The sequence below is a fragment of the Metarhizium robertsii genome (assembly GCF_000187425.2).
Source record: "Metarhizium robertsii ARSEF 23 chromosome Unknown MAA_Scf_1, whole genome shotgun sequence".
Taxonomy (NCBI): Eukaryota; Fungi; Ascomycota; class Sordariomycetes; order Hypocreales; family Clavicipitaceae; genus Metarhizium; species Metarhizium robertsii.
Window position 1 is genome coordinate 3,615,779 of NW_011942149.1, and position 16,943 is coordinate 3,632,721.

General features: G+C 54.8%; 5 protein-coding genes across 5 annotated transcripts; 1 reads left to right on the forward strand and 4 right to left on the reverse strand.

Annotated features, from left to right (window-relative positions):
* Nucleotides 1–345: 345 nt before the first annotated feature.
* Nucleotides 346–711, reverse strand: MAA_02416 (Thioredoxin-like fold protein; the record flags this gene model as incomplete). Its single annotated transcript, XM_007820414.1, has 1 exon — nucleotides 346–711. The coding sequence occupies one exon, from the start codon at nucleotides 709–711 to the stop codon at nucleotides 346–348; it is 366 nt and encodes a 121-aa protein (XP_007818605.1).
* A 1,262-nt stretch (nucleotides 712–1,973) lies between these two features.
* Nucleotides 1,974–3,540, forward strand: MAA_02415 (ribosome assembly protein RRB1; the record flags this gene model as incomplete). Its single annotated transcript, XM_007820413.1, has 2 exons — nucleotides 1,974–2,172; nucleotides 2,279–3,540. The coding sequence occupies 2 exons, from the start codon at nucleotides 1,974–1,976 to the stop codon at nucleotides 3,538–3,540; spliced, it is 1,461 nt and encodes a 486-aa protein (XP_007818604.1).
* A 542-nt stretch (nucleotides 3,541–4,082) lies between these two features.
* MAA_02414 (amino acid permease) lies at nucleotides 4,083–5,775 on the reverse strand (the record flags this gene model as incomplete). Its single annotated transcript, XM_007820412.1, has 2 exons — nucleotides 4,083–4,963; nucleotides 5,067–5,775. 2 exons carry the CDS (start codon nucleotides 5,773–5,775, stop codon nucleotides 4,083–4,085), a joined length of 1,590 nt encoding a protein of 529 aa, XP_007818603.1.
* A 3,568-nt stretch (nucleotides 5,776–9,343) lies between these two features.
* MAA_02413 (C4-dicarboxylate transporter/malic acid transporter) lies at nucleotides 9,344–10,711 on the reverse strand (the record flags this gene model as incomplete). Its single annotated transcript, XM_007820411.1, has 1 exon — nucleotides 9,344–10,711. One exon carries the CDS (start codon nucleotides 10,709–10,711, stop codon nucleotides 9,344–9,346), a length of 1,368 nt encoding a protein of 455 aa, XP_007818602.1.
* A 4,860-nt stretch (nucleotides 10,712–15,571) lies between these two features.
* MAA_02412 (uncharacterized protein) lies at nucleotides 15,572–16,414 on the reverse strand (the record flags this gene model as incomplete). Its single annotated transcript, XM_007820410.1, has 1 exon — nucleotides 15,572–16,414. One exon carries the CDS (start codon nucleotides 16,412–16,414, stop codon nucleotides 15,572–15,574), a length of 843 nt encoding a protein of 280 aa, XP_007818601.1.
* Between the last annotated feature and the right edge of the window lie 529 nt (nucleotides 16,415–16,943).

The window sequence follows — 16,943 nt, forward strand, 5'->3', positions numbered from 1 at the left end:
TTCTACCAACAGCTTGTAGAGGCTTGGCCGTTGCATCGCATTGCCACGTGTAAGCTTGCAAAATCCGACTTCCTCAACCATTACGTTGTGACTCGTCGATTGGCCGATGCAGGATGACGTGTCTCGTTCATTCTTTCATGCAATTCTCCTTCATGTTTCGCGTATCGTGCAGCCATGTCTTAAAAGTTCTCGGTGGTGGAAAACTAAGAGTACTTGTCTCAGAACCATCGTCATAATACCAATTTACGCGTCCGCCTTGGTGCCCCCTCCAAACCCGCGCGCGTTGCCATAACGCGCCATTTGTCCGCAGATGACGAAGCCCCCCTGGCCATGGGAAAGGGCTGTTTAGTTATCACTCACAGCAGCACCCTTGGCCTTGGCCTTTTCGCAAACCTCCTCTACGGTCTTCTTCAATGCGGGCGGGTTGGCACCAGTGACACTGCTGTCGGTCTTGTCGCCGTTCTCGAAGAAGTAGAAGGTGGGGAGGGAGCGGACGCCGAGCTCCATGGCGAGATCGGGAACGTCATCGGTGTCGAACTTGGCGAAGGCGTAGGTGTTGTCGATGCCGAGGGTGTCGGAGTGCTTGACGAACATGGGCGAGATGGCCTTGCAGGGACCACACCAGGATGCGCTGGCCTGGACGGCGACGAAGGGGGTCTTTTTGATGAGCTCGTCAAACTGATCCTTGGACGTGATGGTGATGACGGGCATTTTGGCGGTGTTTTTTTTAGAAGGAGTTGTAGTGTTGGATGAGGTGATATCGGATGTATTCGGTTGAGGTTGAGGTTGAGGTTTGAACGGAATCGAAGAGTCCTGCTTTGGCTGGAGTGGGGTGGATGTCGTAATATGGCTCTGGTTGAGCTTTTTTTTGTGCTGTCGCTGAAAGCGCCGCACGGAATCGAGAGTGCTCAGACAGGTCCGGTGCTAGCGTGCGATAATTATGTAACCTTAAGTGATTACTCCGTAAGTTATGTGATTTGTGCAATGCAAACTATAGTATAGGATCTTCCTCTTCTGAGACTGTCTTGTGAGGGTGTTTTAGGAGTATCTCGAAACGTTACACTAGGAAACAATAAAAAGAAAACTTCGTTTCAATTATCCAGTGTCTGTTTATATACCCGGTAGCGTAAATATGGATGGCCATGCTTCCCGGGACATGGATGGCGCAATCTGGATGATTTGGAAGATGACAAATGAGCCCAGGTACCATCTGTGCTCGGAATGTCGCAAGCTCCGACCCCATGGGCCGATGTCCAGATACTTAGGAACCGAGGGGCTTAGCTTCTTGGACAATACGTGTGTAAAGTACTTATACCTGAGCATGCACGATGAGCCGACCTGGCCCTGAAAATGATGTGCATGGAGGGGCGTTGCGACCTGGAGGGGCACAGATGACAAAAACAATGATGAAATTACTACGTATGTCAATTGACCAGCAGCTGGTACTGTCTTGCGGAATCAAATGAAGCATCAGATGGGCGGCCAGACAAAAGCCGACATCCTTCTCCCGGGCGGCTGTCGGGTACAGGAAAGCCAGCGCATTACTCCGTACGTCGGTAGCAAATCGCAGAAGACTCCTGATGCGAGGCCAACGCCTTAACTTCATCCGTCACATTGCATTGTGTTACCGAACTTTGACGGACGGATGTCATGTCGGCCGCCGAATCCAGGCTGTAGTATGGAGTACGGAGTACCACCGGAGAGCCGCACCGCCACATACTTACAACTCACGTCAGCCACACGCCACCTGAGGAGGGGCAGACTGCAAAAGTTGGAAATTTTGATGGAGGGGCCAGAAAATTATTCTGCCAACCCGATAGGGCCTTATCGGTCAAAAAAGTGTGCTTTTGTGCTTGACCTTCTTCCATGTCAAGGCTAGTGGTTCGGGACAAGGAAAGGTAACGACCAAGGAATTATAATAATTATTTCTATCGCGCACTTCCAGTGACGCATTCCCAACTCAGACAAGCACAATGTCGAAGCGTGTCGCCAACGAGAATGGGGACGGCCCCCTCAAGGGTGGTGACCGCCCCGAGGCCATGGATGTCGACGACAGAGAAATGGGTGATTTCGAGGACGAATTCGAGGACGAGTTTGAGAGCGAGGACGAGATCTTCGAGGCTGGCGTTGACGGTCGACCTGATGCCGAGCGGGAAGCCGAAGAGAAGGCCGGTAAGAAATTCTCCCAAATCAGGACCATGCAACTCTGCCCAGTGGGCGATTGCGTTGGCCGCCATTCTGCAATTGCGAGAAAATGACTGACATGAAACTTTCCCAGCTGCTATGGACGTTGACCAAGGCACCTTCATTGTCGGACGGAACAAGCTAGAACCTGGCCAGACCCTAGCGCCTGATTTGTCTACCTACGAGATGCTTCACAACCTCAGCACGCCCTGGCCCTGCTTGTCCTTTGATATCGTCCGAGACGCTCTGGGAGACAACCGAAAAGCCTACCCTGCCACCATGTACATGGTCGCTGGCACACAGGCTGAGACAGGAAAAGCCTCTGACAATCAGCTAATGGTCAATAAGTTCAGCGGCCTGAGCAGAATGGAGAAGCAAGACGAGGAGGACTCTGACGACGATGACGACGATGAAGATTCCGATCCCATTCTGGAGAGCAAGGCTATTCCCCTCAACTCTACCACCAACCGTATTCGCGCACATCAGATTCCCAGCAACGAGCCTGGGCGCCCCCCCACGACCTTGACTGCCACCATGACTGAGTCAACTAATGTCTTTATTCACGACGTCACGCCTCATCTAGCCTCGTTTGATAACCCCGGGACTACCATCACGGCTCAGCAGAACAAACCTATTTCCACCATTCGCGCGCACAAGTCCGAGGGCTACGCCGTCGACTGGTCACCTATGATCCCCAGCGGCAAGCTGTTGACCGGCGACAACGACGGTCTCATCTACGTGACGACCCGTACCGACGGCGGCGGCTGGGTCACCGACAACAGGCCGTTCCAGGGCCACACCAGCAGTGTTGAGGAGATCCAGTGGTCACCGTCGGAGCAGTCCGTCTTTGCTTCAGCCTCCAGCGACGGAAGCATTCGCATCTGGGACGTTCGATCAAAGTCCCGAAAGCCGGCCCTCACCGTTCAAGTCTCCAAATATGATGTCAACGTCATGTCCTGGTCCCGACAGACCAGCCACCTGCTCGCCTCTGGAGCCGACGACGGCACCTGGGGTGTCTGGGACCTGCGGCAGTGGAAGGCCAGCACCGACAAGCCCCAGCCCCTTGCCAGCTTCGACTTCCACAAGGAGCAGATCACCAGCCTGGAGTGGCACCCCACCGACGACTCCATCATGGCCGTCGCCGCTGGCGACAGCACCGTCACCCTGTGGGATTTGGCGGTGGAGCTGGATGACGAGGAGAGCAAGGACACTGCCGGGGTCAAGGACGTGCCGCCCCAGCTGCTGTTTGTGCATTATCTCAAGGATGCCAAGGAGGTTCACTGGCACCCCCAGATCACCGGAAGCCTGGTGGCGACCGGCGAGGAGTTTAGCGTATTCCGAACAATTAGCGTATAAGGCGCCGAGAATGACAAGCGACGATGAAAAGGATTTTTTGTATATGTGACATTTCCATGAATAGATATCCCCCTTGAAGACTGGGTAATTGGACCTTGCAATGCTGAGCCATGTTGCACGATTTTCTTCTTCTTCTTTTTTTTTTTTTGGCGGCGGCGGCAGAAGCTTTATTTATTGTCAATACGACTGATAACGAAGCGAGGTTTACTGAAAGAGGAAGGGCAGTACGAGCCGGGACTCGCTCAGGGGTGGCTAACCCTCGAGTGAGTCTTGTCGCGATGAGGAGCTAACTCGTGACGATCTGACTCCGCGCCAGGGTGGTGTGTTGGTGCAACCTTGGTTCAAGACGGCAACGTATTTATGCAGAATATACTTTGAGATGAATGTGTCCAATGCAGCAGAGAAACCATAACCGCACACACACACATCATCAAAGAGCGATAGAAGACAGACACAAAAACCGTACAAGGGTATTCAATTTATACATACAATACACGCTAAACCATACATACGCAACAGCCACGGAAGGAATCCAGTTCCTTCTAATTCTTTTCCAAGGCAGGATCAGGCGTCTCCGAATCCGTGCCCACGTTCGCCTCCGCACCGTGATGCTGCACCCCCGTCACGCCGGGCACAAACTCCCCATTGCCCAAAACCGGGGGGCCGTGGAAATTGCGACGTGCATAAGCAAAGTACCAAGCAATTGCAATAGCAGCAAAGCCAGCAAACACCACGGAGGCATAGTTCATGGTGCTGGGGTCCACGGGCAAGGAGACGGGCATACAGAAGATAACAACGGCAAATACGATCCACACGATGCAGATGATGTTGACGATTGTACCAAACTTTCCAAGGGAGAAGGGCGAGCTCTTTACCAGCTCTCGGCGGCGGACGAGCAGCACCAACACGGGGACACCATATGACATGGACAGACAGATAGTCGCGACGCCGGTGAAGGAGTTGAACGCTGCCGAGGAGCCAAAGTAGATACAGCCGAGGATACAGTCGACCACGGTGGACAGGGCTAGAGCCCACAGCGGCATGCCGAGCGTCTTATTGACGCGGCTCCAGAGGTGGTATCCGGGGATGGCGCCGTCACGAGCAAACGCATAGGTGCAGCGGGATGCGGCCGTCAGGGCACCAATGCCGGCGAACATGAGGATACCGAGAATCAGGAACAACAAGCCAAACCCGCCAGCGGCAGATCCCGTGACTGTCTTGAAGAGCAAACCAATGGGCTGAGCCTGCTGGAGCAAAATGGCCACATCAGGCAGGACAAACAGCAAGGGGATGATGTAGATGACACCCGTGATGCCGGCGGCGACGACGGAGAGCACAATGGCCTTGGGGACCTCTCGTTCGGGGTTCTGGACTTCTTCACACATGGCGGCGACCATGCCGTAGCCGGTCAAGGTGTAGGCAGCTGAAAACCGGCCAAACGGGGGCAAAAGTTAGCAAAAGGCACGTCTTGAAATACAGAGCAAGTCAAAAAAAAAAAATCGACTATGGTTTCCTTTCCCACTTACGCTGCAGCAATCCGATGAAAAACGACCATCCCGCAGGCCACCCACTCGCCGAAGCATCGTAATGGCCAAACACATAGGCGCCCGAGTGGCGCGACGGGGCCATGACCAACAGTGTAACCATGATGATGAGCACACTGGCGGCGGTCCAGTAGATGCAGACCTTGTTGATGAGGTCCAGATACCTCGACCCAAAGGCATTCACGGCGGCACACACCAGCATGACGGCCCAGAAACACAGCACCGTCTGCCACTGGTTGGCGACGTAGTCCGGGTTGAAGATGGAAATGGCGCTGAGAATCAGCTGGGCGCCGGAGAAATTGATGCTCAGGGTGACGGTCCAGTTGCCGACGAGGGTCAGCCAGCCGTCGACGAAGCTGACCATGGGCGCCCAGCGGCGGGTGCTCAGCATGGCGGACCAGTAGTAGACGCCACCGGCGGTGGGAAAGACGGCGCAGATCTCGGCGAGCGAGGCGGCGATGCAGATGGATATCAGGGACACGAGCACCCAGCCCCAGAGGACGGCGACGGACTGGCCGTTGTACAGCGTGATGTAGAGCGTCGTGGAGAGGCCAAAGGGCACGGCCATGATGGCAAACGACAGGCCGAGGATGCTCATCATGCTGAGGTTTCGGGGCAGCTCGCCCTTGTAGCCGAGGCTGGCGAGGGCTGCGTCGGCGGCATCGCTGGCGGATGGGCGACGGGGTTCCATGGTTGAGGCGTGCGATACTGCGGGCTTCATGGCAGTGGGCGAGGAATCGGGACGATAATGATGTTGGTTATTTGTTCGGGCACGGTGGGAGCGCGCGCGCGCGGCTCTCTCTCTATCTCCAAGGATGGAGGTGCACTGCGAAGCCAGCGACGTTCCGAAGAATGGAACTCGAAGAGAGAGAAAGAAAAGAGAGATTGGGGGGGTCGACTGACTCGACTCCTCTTGAATACTACCACGAAAACTCGAGTGTCGCCAAGAGAGACGATGCCCTTATCTTTATGTCTCCCGCGGAGCTCCACAATGCATAATATAATGTCAATCGAAGGGCTCCCCAGCTGTCGAATGCAGATATGGAAGGAATTGACTCACGTGTGGGTGGTGGCTTCTTCCGTCCGGTATCGCGCTTAGTGGACCATGGGCATGCGACTTGACAGGGATACCCAAAAGATGGGGAAGTCTCTCTCGGCTGATGAATGGCTGCAATGAGATTGCGGAGTTGGAGGGTCGACGAGATGCGGGGGAACACAGTCGAGACCTGGGGGAAAGAAACAGTGTCTGTTTCCGCCTGGTGCGTACAATGCAAATTCGTCGACGGAGCTGACCTGTCTGCAGCATGGATCTAGCCGAGCTCAAGGCAGAAACGAGGCAGCCATGATTGTGGCGTCGACAGAGGACCAGGGCCTACGGGGGGAGGCTGACTTTGGCTGAGAGGGCAGAGCGCGGCACGCGACCGACATGAAATTGCGCTGCTGAATCTGCAGTTGCGCAGAACAACGATGACGATGGATGGCAGACAATAAATACGCCGAGCGGAGCGAAATTTCTGGGGTTGATGATGCTTGGCCGGCACTCACGATGAATATTCATCCGTCCACATACACTGGAGGCATCGCCAAGTCGCGAGCAAGCACGAAACTGCTCCGTATGCCATGTGGCAATCCCATCAAAGGTCGGCCAGGTCTGGGGTCTACTAGTAATGGCGTCTGCCACATCGGCCAGTCCAACCATTTAACGGTTCAGACCGCGCCAGACTATTCCCATTCGAATCGCAATGCTTGGATGTGCGCCACAGCACAGCACAAACCACAGTAGCCGCGTACAGTAGCCGCGCTGTGCTTCGAGAAAACGCCAAGCTGGACGAGTGTGCTGTGCGGCGTCGATCGCATTGCCGCTGTGCATTGCATGGTGATGTTGTATAGCGGCGCGGAAACCGCACCGTGGCGCTGCGACTTGGAGATATGGGAGGATGGCGATATTGGCTAAATTAAAAACCCCTCTTCCCGGCGGTACGGAGTACGATAGCCGCGATTGATTGTGGTATTCTGGTCCTCAGATGTGTCAATGGTGGACGCTGTGACGATAGTCTTGCGTTGGTCACGATGCGCAATCATCTTGCTGGCTGGCCTATCAGCCCTGACGAATCTCTATCTCACATATCTTATATCTTGGCACTGCTCATACTGCCGCCCCGTTGCTATCTACGGCTCCATGCATACCCCGGTCGTGCATTTGTGGCCCCCTGGCTCACTGAGATGTCGCCATTGAGGCGTTTCCGCACTGATATCAGGGTGGCGGTTACGGGTGAGCCAGTTGACGACATATTGCTACATATGTAGTACGTGTATCGTTGTTCAAGACGCGTCCGCTATGACTTGGGTTCAACCCCCTAAACATGGTTCTCACTATGATCACGCAGTGTGGCGAGGAGTTGGCCTCGACACAGCAACTACAGGCATTCGATAATATCGTATAGCCATGACATCCAACGCCTAGTCGTATTTCACATGTCTCGTCGTAGAATAAGCAGGCACCATGCTTCACATGGCAAAGGCTCATTGTCCCTTGAAATGCCAGGCACACACCACATTTTGATGAGGTCCATCTCTTGGCTCCAGAACATAGGTTTACATTGAAACCAAACCACACAACAAACCCCTTTTGCTCAAACAGCACCCAGCCACAAGCCATGATGGAAGACGCAATGACGCCAAATATTAATCTGCAAACAAGCCAACACAATCTATCCATCGCTAGCCCTCATGCTCCACCAACTCGGCACCCCCATTTACTCCGGGCTAACCGCCGAGTCCTCGATACCAAACCCAGTGTGACCACTATCCTTCATTTCCCTCGCCATCTGCTTCGACACTTTGACACAGCTCCGCCTCCCGAGAAAATATGCAGTCCATATTCTCCAGCCGAGTGCTGCTCATCTCCGGATAAACAAGTACACAGTCGGCACGGAGCAACAACATTAGCACCCATGAACACCAGATACGCCCCCAGTACATCCTTTCATGATGACCAGCCTCATGGCGACAGTAGTGAAAATCCCACAACCAGTTTGTGCTCACGCAGATAGCCGCGCCTCGAGAGCCAACGCCCCAGGCACGTATACCTGAGGAACATGGTTGACGCACGCCCAAAGGACGTGAACAAGGCCACCGAGACGGAGCCAAAAGCCTCCTGGCGCTCCGTCATCCCCCGCCTGGGACAGCAGATGCCGAGACTGGCCAGCCCATCCTGTCAAGCGTCAGTGACAAGCACGAGCTTGATGCCGCCGACTTGGTTCGTGAACTGCACATCCCCATGCGAGGAGGACTCTGTATCTCGCGTGGGCGCGGCTCGCTTTTGCGCATGACCACAAGCACGTCCTTTAGTCGGCGGCGTCGCGGACGCTTCGAGCTCAAGGGCTCTCTCCGGTGATGGCCGCTCGCTCTTCCACAAGACGCGCCTGTTGCTCGTCCTTGGGGGAGTAGATGACGATGACGCCTCCCGCCCCCGAGAGGACTCGGCATGGCACGACCGTCGAGCGACTCTCGGGCTGCGCTTATTCTCTTCCTTGTCTGCGAGAACTGGAACTGGAACTGGAACTGGTCAATGGGTGCTTGAAGACGACTCCCACGGGCGACACATGAATTACTGGCTGTGGAAACCAGCTTGCATCTGTACACTGCACACGTTCTGCTCGACGCGCACGACTGGTAGCCGTGTTGTCCGAACCGACGGGGATAATGCCCCCCTTGTGCCAGCGTAAAAATTGCTCGACTACGTGTTGCGCTGGCGAAAACCCATGGACCCTCATGCCCGCAGGCTTACTCATCCAAGTCTCAAGCCAGGAGATGCACAGGATCAAAAGATTCACGCAGCACCGCTAGCAACATTTTCGGTCCGTCAAGCCGAAGGATTTTTTTTCATTTTTTTTTTTTTTTTTAAATTGAACTTTACGTCTTTTTACACCTCCAGTGTCATGTCTTTTTTTTTTTCTTGTTTTATGCCAATATGTAAAGGGAAAAAAGAATCGTGGCTGAATATCAAACCGGCCTGTGCTATGCTGCGTATTAAAAAACTAAACTAAACAAAGTCTGGTCGCTTGCCACCGAGAAGCGAGCGTCTGCTAGGCGCGCTGCCATAGGTATCCTGAAACACGTATTCCCCCCGCATAAATTTTTTTGTGAGCATCAGAGTAGGGGGGGAAAAACTGGTGGAAATTTCCAAAACTTTTGGCTATAACAGAAAAAAAAAAATAAGTCTTGGCTCCCGCACCCCTTCTCTTTTTTTTATCCTTCTAGTGGTCTTCCACATCCTCGTCCCGCCCGGGGTACATAATGTCCTGCGTGATGACGGCCTTGATGTTGAAGAACAAGACAAAGAAATACATGCCCAGAAGACAGATGCTGAGGCCGGTGGCAAACCACAAGACGCCGTCGTTGCCCAGCTCGTTGCCGATGGAAATGGTGGCCAGGATGAAGCCCGTGTTGGGGAAGACCATGGCCCACCAGCCGAGGTGGAAGTACTTGGGGACGGACTGGACGACGGCGATGACGGCGATGAAGAACCACCACAGGCTCAGGGACCACAGGAAGATGGCGCTGATGAGGGCCATGGTGCGGATGGTGGTCAGGTCCACGGGCATGCCAATGTGGTTCTGGCTGGCGGTGGCGGGGATGCCCTTAGCCATGCCGATGACGGCGAGGGCCGTGAAGGCCGGCGGCCCCACGCACATGAACAGGCCGGGCCGGTGCTCCCGATTTGGCAGCCCGGCCTGCATCAGCCGGCCGACCATGTGGGCGTACATGAGGACGGCCACGGCGAACCCCAGCCCCTGGCACGACAGCCCGGCCACGACAATGGACATGGCCGCCGCCGCCGGCTGCGTCTCGGCAATGACCGAGGCAATCGTGCCCGACAGCATGATGGGGAAGATGGGCAGGATCCACGTCGGCATCATGGTCTGCAGGCCGAAGCTGTGCGCCGCGAACACGTAGCTGTACTGGCCCACGGCCAGGATCAGCGTCGCCACCACGTACGCCCAGAAGGCGCCCTGCACCGCCCACACCAGGCCGACGTCGTTTTTGGGAATTGCGTACCGGTCCGAGCTGGTGATGAGCGTCGCCGTTGCCAGGAAGAAGGTCGGCACGAAGAAGCCCTCGCGCGGGTGCTTGAGCGACTTGGACATGTCGCCCGAGTGGATGAGGAACCGGGCCACCATGAGCGCCGCGAGCGTCACGTAGATGATGATGTTGACGATGTAGACCACCATGCCGATGGTCTTGAGGCCGGGGAACTGATGAGGCTGCGCAAAGATGAGGAGAGACAGGCCGCCCGTGCTCATGGGCAGCGTGAACCACGCCCAGGTGAAGTGGTGCAGTCGCTGCTTGAACCCGAGCTTGGGTCGGTTGGGGTCGAAGATGTCGACGCCGCCCGCGTGGTCGTGGTGGTCGTGGCCGTGGCCGCCCTTGGCCTCGTCCTGGGCCTCGAGCGTCGGCGTCGACGCCATGCTCCTTGGGTCGGCCTTTTCGTTCAGCGCCCCCGGGTAGCTTCGATCGATGTCGGTTCTCAACGGCGGCAGGTTGCTGAATGCCTCGAGCGAATTATGTCTGGTCAGCCTGCCCTCTTGGTCGGGCCAGGCTTTTGACCGCAGGTCATTGTCCATGGTGAAGGAGACACACTTTTATGTATATATGTATATGTATATTAACAAGAGAAGAACCAGACCGGGGCGGAGGAGGATTCGGGAGCTGTGGTTCTTATGGAGAGAGAGAGAGTAGATAGAGGAGACGGGTGGTTAGGATATGGTTGGCCAAGGTTGATTGATGATGGGCGTGGACCGAATAGTTGCAAGTAGGCTGGTCTTTTTAACAAAATAAAGTAAAAGGGGGGTTGGCGTGGAACAAACACTTGCAAGTCAAAAGAGACACATAGATGTAGATAAAGGAAAGCATAAAATCCAAGAACAAGCAGCGGCCTCAATCCAATCATTCATGCCCAACCTGGCAAGACGTACGGTGCAGAAAGGGCGTCTTTGTTCTGCACAGCCAGCCGTGGAGACGGATACGCCAAAATGAAAACAGGGAAGAAAGAGAGTTCCACCACGAGGTGTCAGGACAGTTCTTCTTTAACGAAAAATAAGGTTGGCCATGAATGAAGATTCGGGCAGTATTTGGAAAAGACAGATACTAGATACATGGCCACCCGGTCCCGGGAAGTGGATGAGTTCCACCGAGTTTGCCTTTGCGAGAGGGTCCCGGGAAAGGGAAAAGTGCAAGGGAGGGGGGGGGGGTGCGTTGGTTTCCTTTCCACCTTGGCCGGAGCCCTGGTTGAAAATAAAACATTGGGTGTTGTACTGGATGTATTACTATACTAGTATCTGCTGCGTGCTCTGGGTACTACTAGTAGTATCCACGATGTGTCGATGTCTCAACGTGGTGGAGCGGCCCTTTTTTGCGCAAGGGAAACACATTCTCGGCGCCAAGACGCTCCGGTAAACCTGGCGGCTGCAATGGGTTGACTGATGAGGATCTTCTGCGCTGAGCGTGTGCTAAAGATACATGGCGCACGTTCCTGGCACGTAGTATGCTTCACTGGCTCGGGCGTCCATCAGGTGTGATTGCCATCAATGATACTTTTTATCCCCCTCGACGGCCTCGAGGCGGGTCGTTGGCGGTGGCAATGGGGCCGTGCAGCAAGAAACGCACCATTTCGCATAGGATTATTATCATCGGCCGTGGAGGAAACGCCACCGGCAAAAGGGGGAGGATGGTGAGTGATGGATCGATCGAGAAGACGACGACGACAACGATAACAACAAGACCATGTTCCCGAGAGATTCGCAGGTGGCTGCGGCAACAAAGCACCATGAACCATGTCGTCGACCCAAAAAAAGAAGAGGGCAAAACTTTGGTACGGCACCAACCCGGACCATGATGGACGTCTGTCTTATCGCACCCATGTGCACGTCAGTGACTCGACGTATCGTAGTGTACATATTGTTTGATGTATTCCATACACACTCGGTCCATGGCCATGATGGCCGGTTTGAAACGCGGCCGGAGCGGAGGCTCTGATGGCCCAACCGGAACGCAGACAGTCGTGGACGGAACACTAGCGGTCATGGGTTTGGCACACCACTTGCGGAAATAGAAGCTGCTTCAAACAGTCCAGGCGAATCATGGCCCCCAAATCTGCATATCTGGTCGATTGCCGTGTCTCCGCCCGTGGGCCAGACGTCTGCGGCGTCTGCATTCAGCTCCCGGACGGTTCTCTGCAGCAAGACGAGCGAACGAGAGTGTGTCTGTGTTCCCACTGTGGAACCGAGACGTCGTTTTTATTTTCAAGCGTATTGCGTTGCGCGTCAGCAGGGTCTGTCTGTCTGTGTGCATCTCGAAAGGCCGTCGTCGTCTTCTTGGCCACGGCAGCGACACGAACGTTGTATTGTTCGCCTCTGCGCCGAGCCACCATGGCCATTACGACGGCGACAATCGTCCAAGGAGGCAAGGGAAGGCCTGCACCGGGGACGGCCGGCGCTTTTGAATGCGACTCTAGATTCTCCATGACATTGCCAGGGGGGATGTGGCTGCGCAGTCGATCAGTCACCACCACGCCGGGCGCCAAGCGGTGAATTGCTCGTTCGCTCGCCCAGGGTGCTGCGGCGGCTCTGCCTCAGGTGCAGGAATACCAGTGCAGCACGGAGCACGCACATGCGTGTGTGTGTGTTTGTTGTACTCCGTACAATGTCAAGCAATGCGTACGACTACCGTTGCAGGTAGGGATATCTGAGCGAGCAAAAGGGGGCGGCCAAGGTGTAGCCTAGCCAAGCCAGCCAAGGCGTCAGGATGCACGATTTTCCTCTCTGCATCTTGGGACGACAAATGGGTGGGTGTGCTGCAGCTGCTTGCTGCTCGTCGAAATGCCGGGCACCCCCTGGCTGACCGATCTCAATTAATCAACATTGATGAAATTGAAAGTTTAATCTTGATCGGCGTGGCCCAGCCACCATTGACCCCTGAGATTGCGACAGCAACGGCAGCGGTGGCATGAAGGCATCAATGTGGAAAGAACAGCTGGCCGCTCCAGCCAAAACGGCCCTATGTATACCAGACATGCGCATGGCCATTGGACCAGGACTGTCTTGTCATCACATCAAATTCATCACTGCGCCCACGTGCAGGGAGCAGCGGTGCTCCGGGTCTTCCGAGTCAAGCGAGGCCTTTGTTCAACCAGACTGCAAGGTGTCTCGCTCATTCACACCAGACTTACTTGTGCAGACTTTTGGCCGCACATGCAGGCTACATGTACAATGGCGCCCACATGCATGTCTGGCGTTTTCAATCTTGTCTCAACGGCGCCACTGCCGCGCAGCACCATGTACCACCATTGGCCATTCTGCGCAGCCCTCGACATGCGAGCGGTTCTGGAAAACGACAGAGAACACGCACGGCCAGGTCTCACTGCACTCCTCGCCCCCGGTACGTGCATGCGTCGCCCGGCCCCGTCATCCATCGCGACGGGTCGCCCAGCTGCAGCCTCAAATGGCAGCCGTGAACTGCTCTGCCATGTGGGTTATCTGCCGAGCCCGTTCGGTGAAGCCGCCCGTTGCTGGGAAGCTGCATTGAGCTGCAAGATGAGAGACGGAGGTGAAGAAGAAGAAGAAGATTGAAGAGGCAACATGGACCGGCTTTGGCGCCAATGGGTCGAGTCAGGCCTTAATCGACCCGCAGAGACCCCCTGACTGGGCCCGGAACCGTAGTTGACTGGTTGACGGGTTTGACGGGACCAAGGATAGGGATAGAGATAAGGATACGCCTTGATGCACATAGTACTAGTAAGTAGTCAAGTACATACTACTGGAGCACACACGGGTATTTCCCGCTTGTGTAAACCATGTACATACTTGCGCGATCAGGTACGGAACTGGGTTGTAAAAAAAAAAATTAAAATAAGAAATAAAATACCGGGATAAAAAAAACTCAAAAACAGTCCTGCTGAGATTCCGATCCCCAACGCCAGCAGCCGCGCGCATCTCGTTCGTCCATTCGCCGTCACGGCCTTGAAATGTTGAAACGTCGCCGTTTCAATGCCCAGACGCCCCCGTTGCCCAAAATAAGCCAAAACCGACATCTGGACCAGTCGGCCCAATTGCTGCACGCACGCAGACGATCATGGCGGCGCCCTGCCACCTGCTGCGAGCCTCTCTCCCTGCCCAAAACCCTGCGCGCGATTCTCCCGCTGGCGCTGGCGCTGCCACAAAGGTCCAAGCCGCCTTGAAACCTTATCTCGTCGACTAGAGATCCGTGGCGTGCCAAGTGCCGGACGGCGAGGCCAATCACAGCCAGCGCCGACACCTGTCCTCATTCCGGCCGGCGATATCACCATTTTTTTTCTTTGCTCCTCCCACCGAACTTGCAACGCTGCCGTCTCCCTGCCGCCGATGCCACTGCCACTGCCACTGCCACTGCGTGCAAGTCCACTATTCTGCCTCGAGAGGAGACCGGACACCTGGGCATTACGTGTCCGCCGTGAAGCGATTTCCTCGGCGGCCCAGAGATATGCTCGCTGATCAACCCGTCTTGCCAACGGCAGACATGGATGCAACCCACGCCGTCGTGTTTAGTAATTCCTCCGCGTGCAAACCCTCGTAGAAAAACCCAGAGGAGCTATAATACCCAGGGGGGGCGTGCTGTTCTTGACATTTTCCACAGTTTAAAAAAAAAATAAACATTTTCGGCATCTAGTCCTTCCTGACGCGTTACATGGCTCTCTACTAACTATGCCCTCATATCCACCGCGATACGACTCTGCCACGTAACAGTCTCATATCTCGGAGACAAGACGCCATGGATAGTCAGCGGCCTGTATCACATTGGACTTGACGTGTCGGAGAATCGTGTATCATGTCTAAATTTATGTTTATACAGAGCCCAGACTCTGCTGCTCTGCTCGCACTGACGCCGCTGAGCGCCGCAAAACATGTTGAGATGAAGTGCGGCCGTTTTGAGCGCCGTCTTTTTATCTTCACACACGTAACGGACTTGGCTGTCGCCGTTGGAGATCCTATACTTGTCTACTCTATTCTGAGCCAAAGCTGGTGTCTACGAATCCCCCAGCGCTGTCACCGTGTAGTTGACTCCCCAGGACACGGACTTCTAGTTTAGTCTGTTCTTTTTTTCTTCTTCTTCTTTGCCTTCCGCCCGCGCTACATTATTCGACGGCCGCTTGTGTACATATTCTTAAATAGAAACTGCGTCAATGACTCTGTTGCTTAAAAACCCCGTTGCTCATTACTCATCTATCCCTACCCAGGAGTGTCGTCAGTGACCGTGTTCCGACTTGTCCCGATCCCCACTTGCTGCAAGAACACAAGGAAAGAAGCAAAAAAACTGCCAAGCTTCAAGCTGTATGTACGGAGTATTATACTGCAAAATATTCATGCAAGGAGATTCTACCATGTATGATGCAAGAGTTGTTTGCTGCAGAAGTGACAACCCACACTCGCAGAGGTTCCGTGATTCACTCATCACATTTCCTTCCTTCTCCCATAGACTCCCGAAACTCCTTTGAGAATAAGCCATCCAGCCAGGAGACGGTGGAACCACCGCCCAATTGAAGATTCAAGCAGCGTGGGCTTTTCATCTGCGAGCCGCCACATCCATGTCTCATTGACGAGAACAATCCTCTCCTCAGCAGGTCCTTCGTGACTTGTCCTCGCACCAGAAGCAGGCTCAATGGCAGCCAGAATGAGACCCCGAATCCTAGGGCCTTTGTAAGACGGCGGAATGTCAATGAGGAGCTCTACCCGTTCCGATCCCGTCGTTTGCTCCTTGGTGCAAGAAGACACTCTATATACACCATTCACAATGTCGCCTGATTGGAAGCACAGATTATCGATCCATGCTCTATCGAAGCTTCCCTTGTTCCGTGGCTCCGACAGTGCGCCACGAATAATGATTGCTTGGGGAGTCCGGCTAAAGGCCTTTTGCATACTTCTCGACACCTCTTGCAGCAGCCTCGATGGCTGAGTTGTCGGGCCCGAGGATTGCGGTTTCTCTGGTCGATAGGCAAGGGATGACGGCGATAAAGACTTCGAGACGACTCTTTCATATGTCACGACCCACCGAGACGGATCATCTTTGACTTCGGCCGGGAGGCTGTGCGGCTCCGCTGGATGTGACGTCGCAGAGGCGAATGCTTCTTGGCGAGAGACGAGCGTGCCAGACGTCGATGTGGTGTTTCGATATACGGTCCAGCTCGTGTACAAGACATAACTCACGGGGATGACGACGGGTACCAGGGCCAGTGTTGTCATGGCCATGGGACGATGAGCGGACAAGGTCTCCAATGAGACCCCAAAGAAAGGCATTCTGGCAGTTGCGCAAGTCTGACGGCAGAGATGCGGTGGAACCAGGCCGATCGATGCTGAGGGGACACGGCTGCTGTCTCCTAGATGATCGAGGTCGTGTCAAACCCCAAGTTGATCGCGGGGTTTGAATCCGGAGGGCGCCCGCGGATTTTCCCGCTAATCTGCGCCGGACACCTAGAAATGGAGCGTGGCCTCCTCGAGCGGCCGCGTAACGCAATGGTTCGTGGCTTGGACTTGGCAAAGGATTAGCGCTGTCGTGCAGGGTAGTGGTTAGTGGTTCGTCGCTCGAACACGTCCGTGCCGCGGCTGTCCTGAGATGGCCAAGAAAGAGGTTGACGAACAATCCAAGGGGAAATCGTCACAGATAAAGGTAATTGAGTGTCTGCATTGGGCGTTATCTTATGGAATAACTCAATGTGGGAAAGAGCGACGGCCGTCTGGTCGGCATTGCCTGGTTCAATTGGCTACTTGTCACGACCTCCCAACACAGAGCCTTCAATAGTGCAAAACGACTGCAGGTTAGCATGGG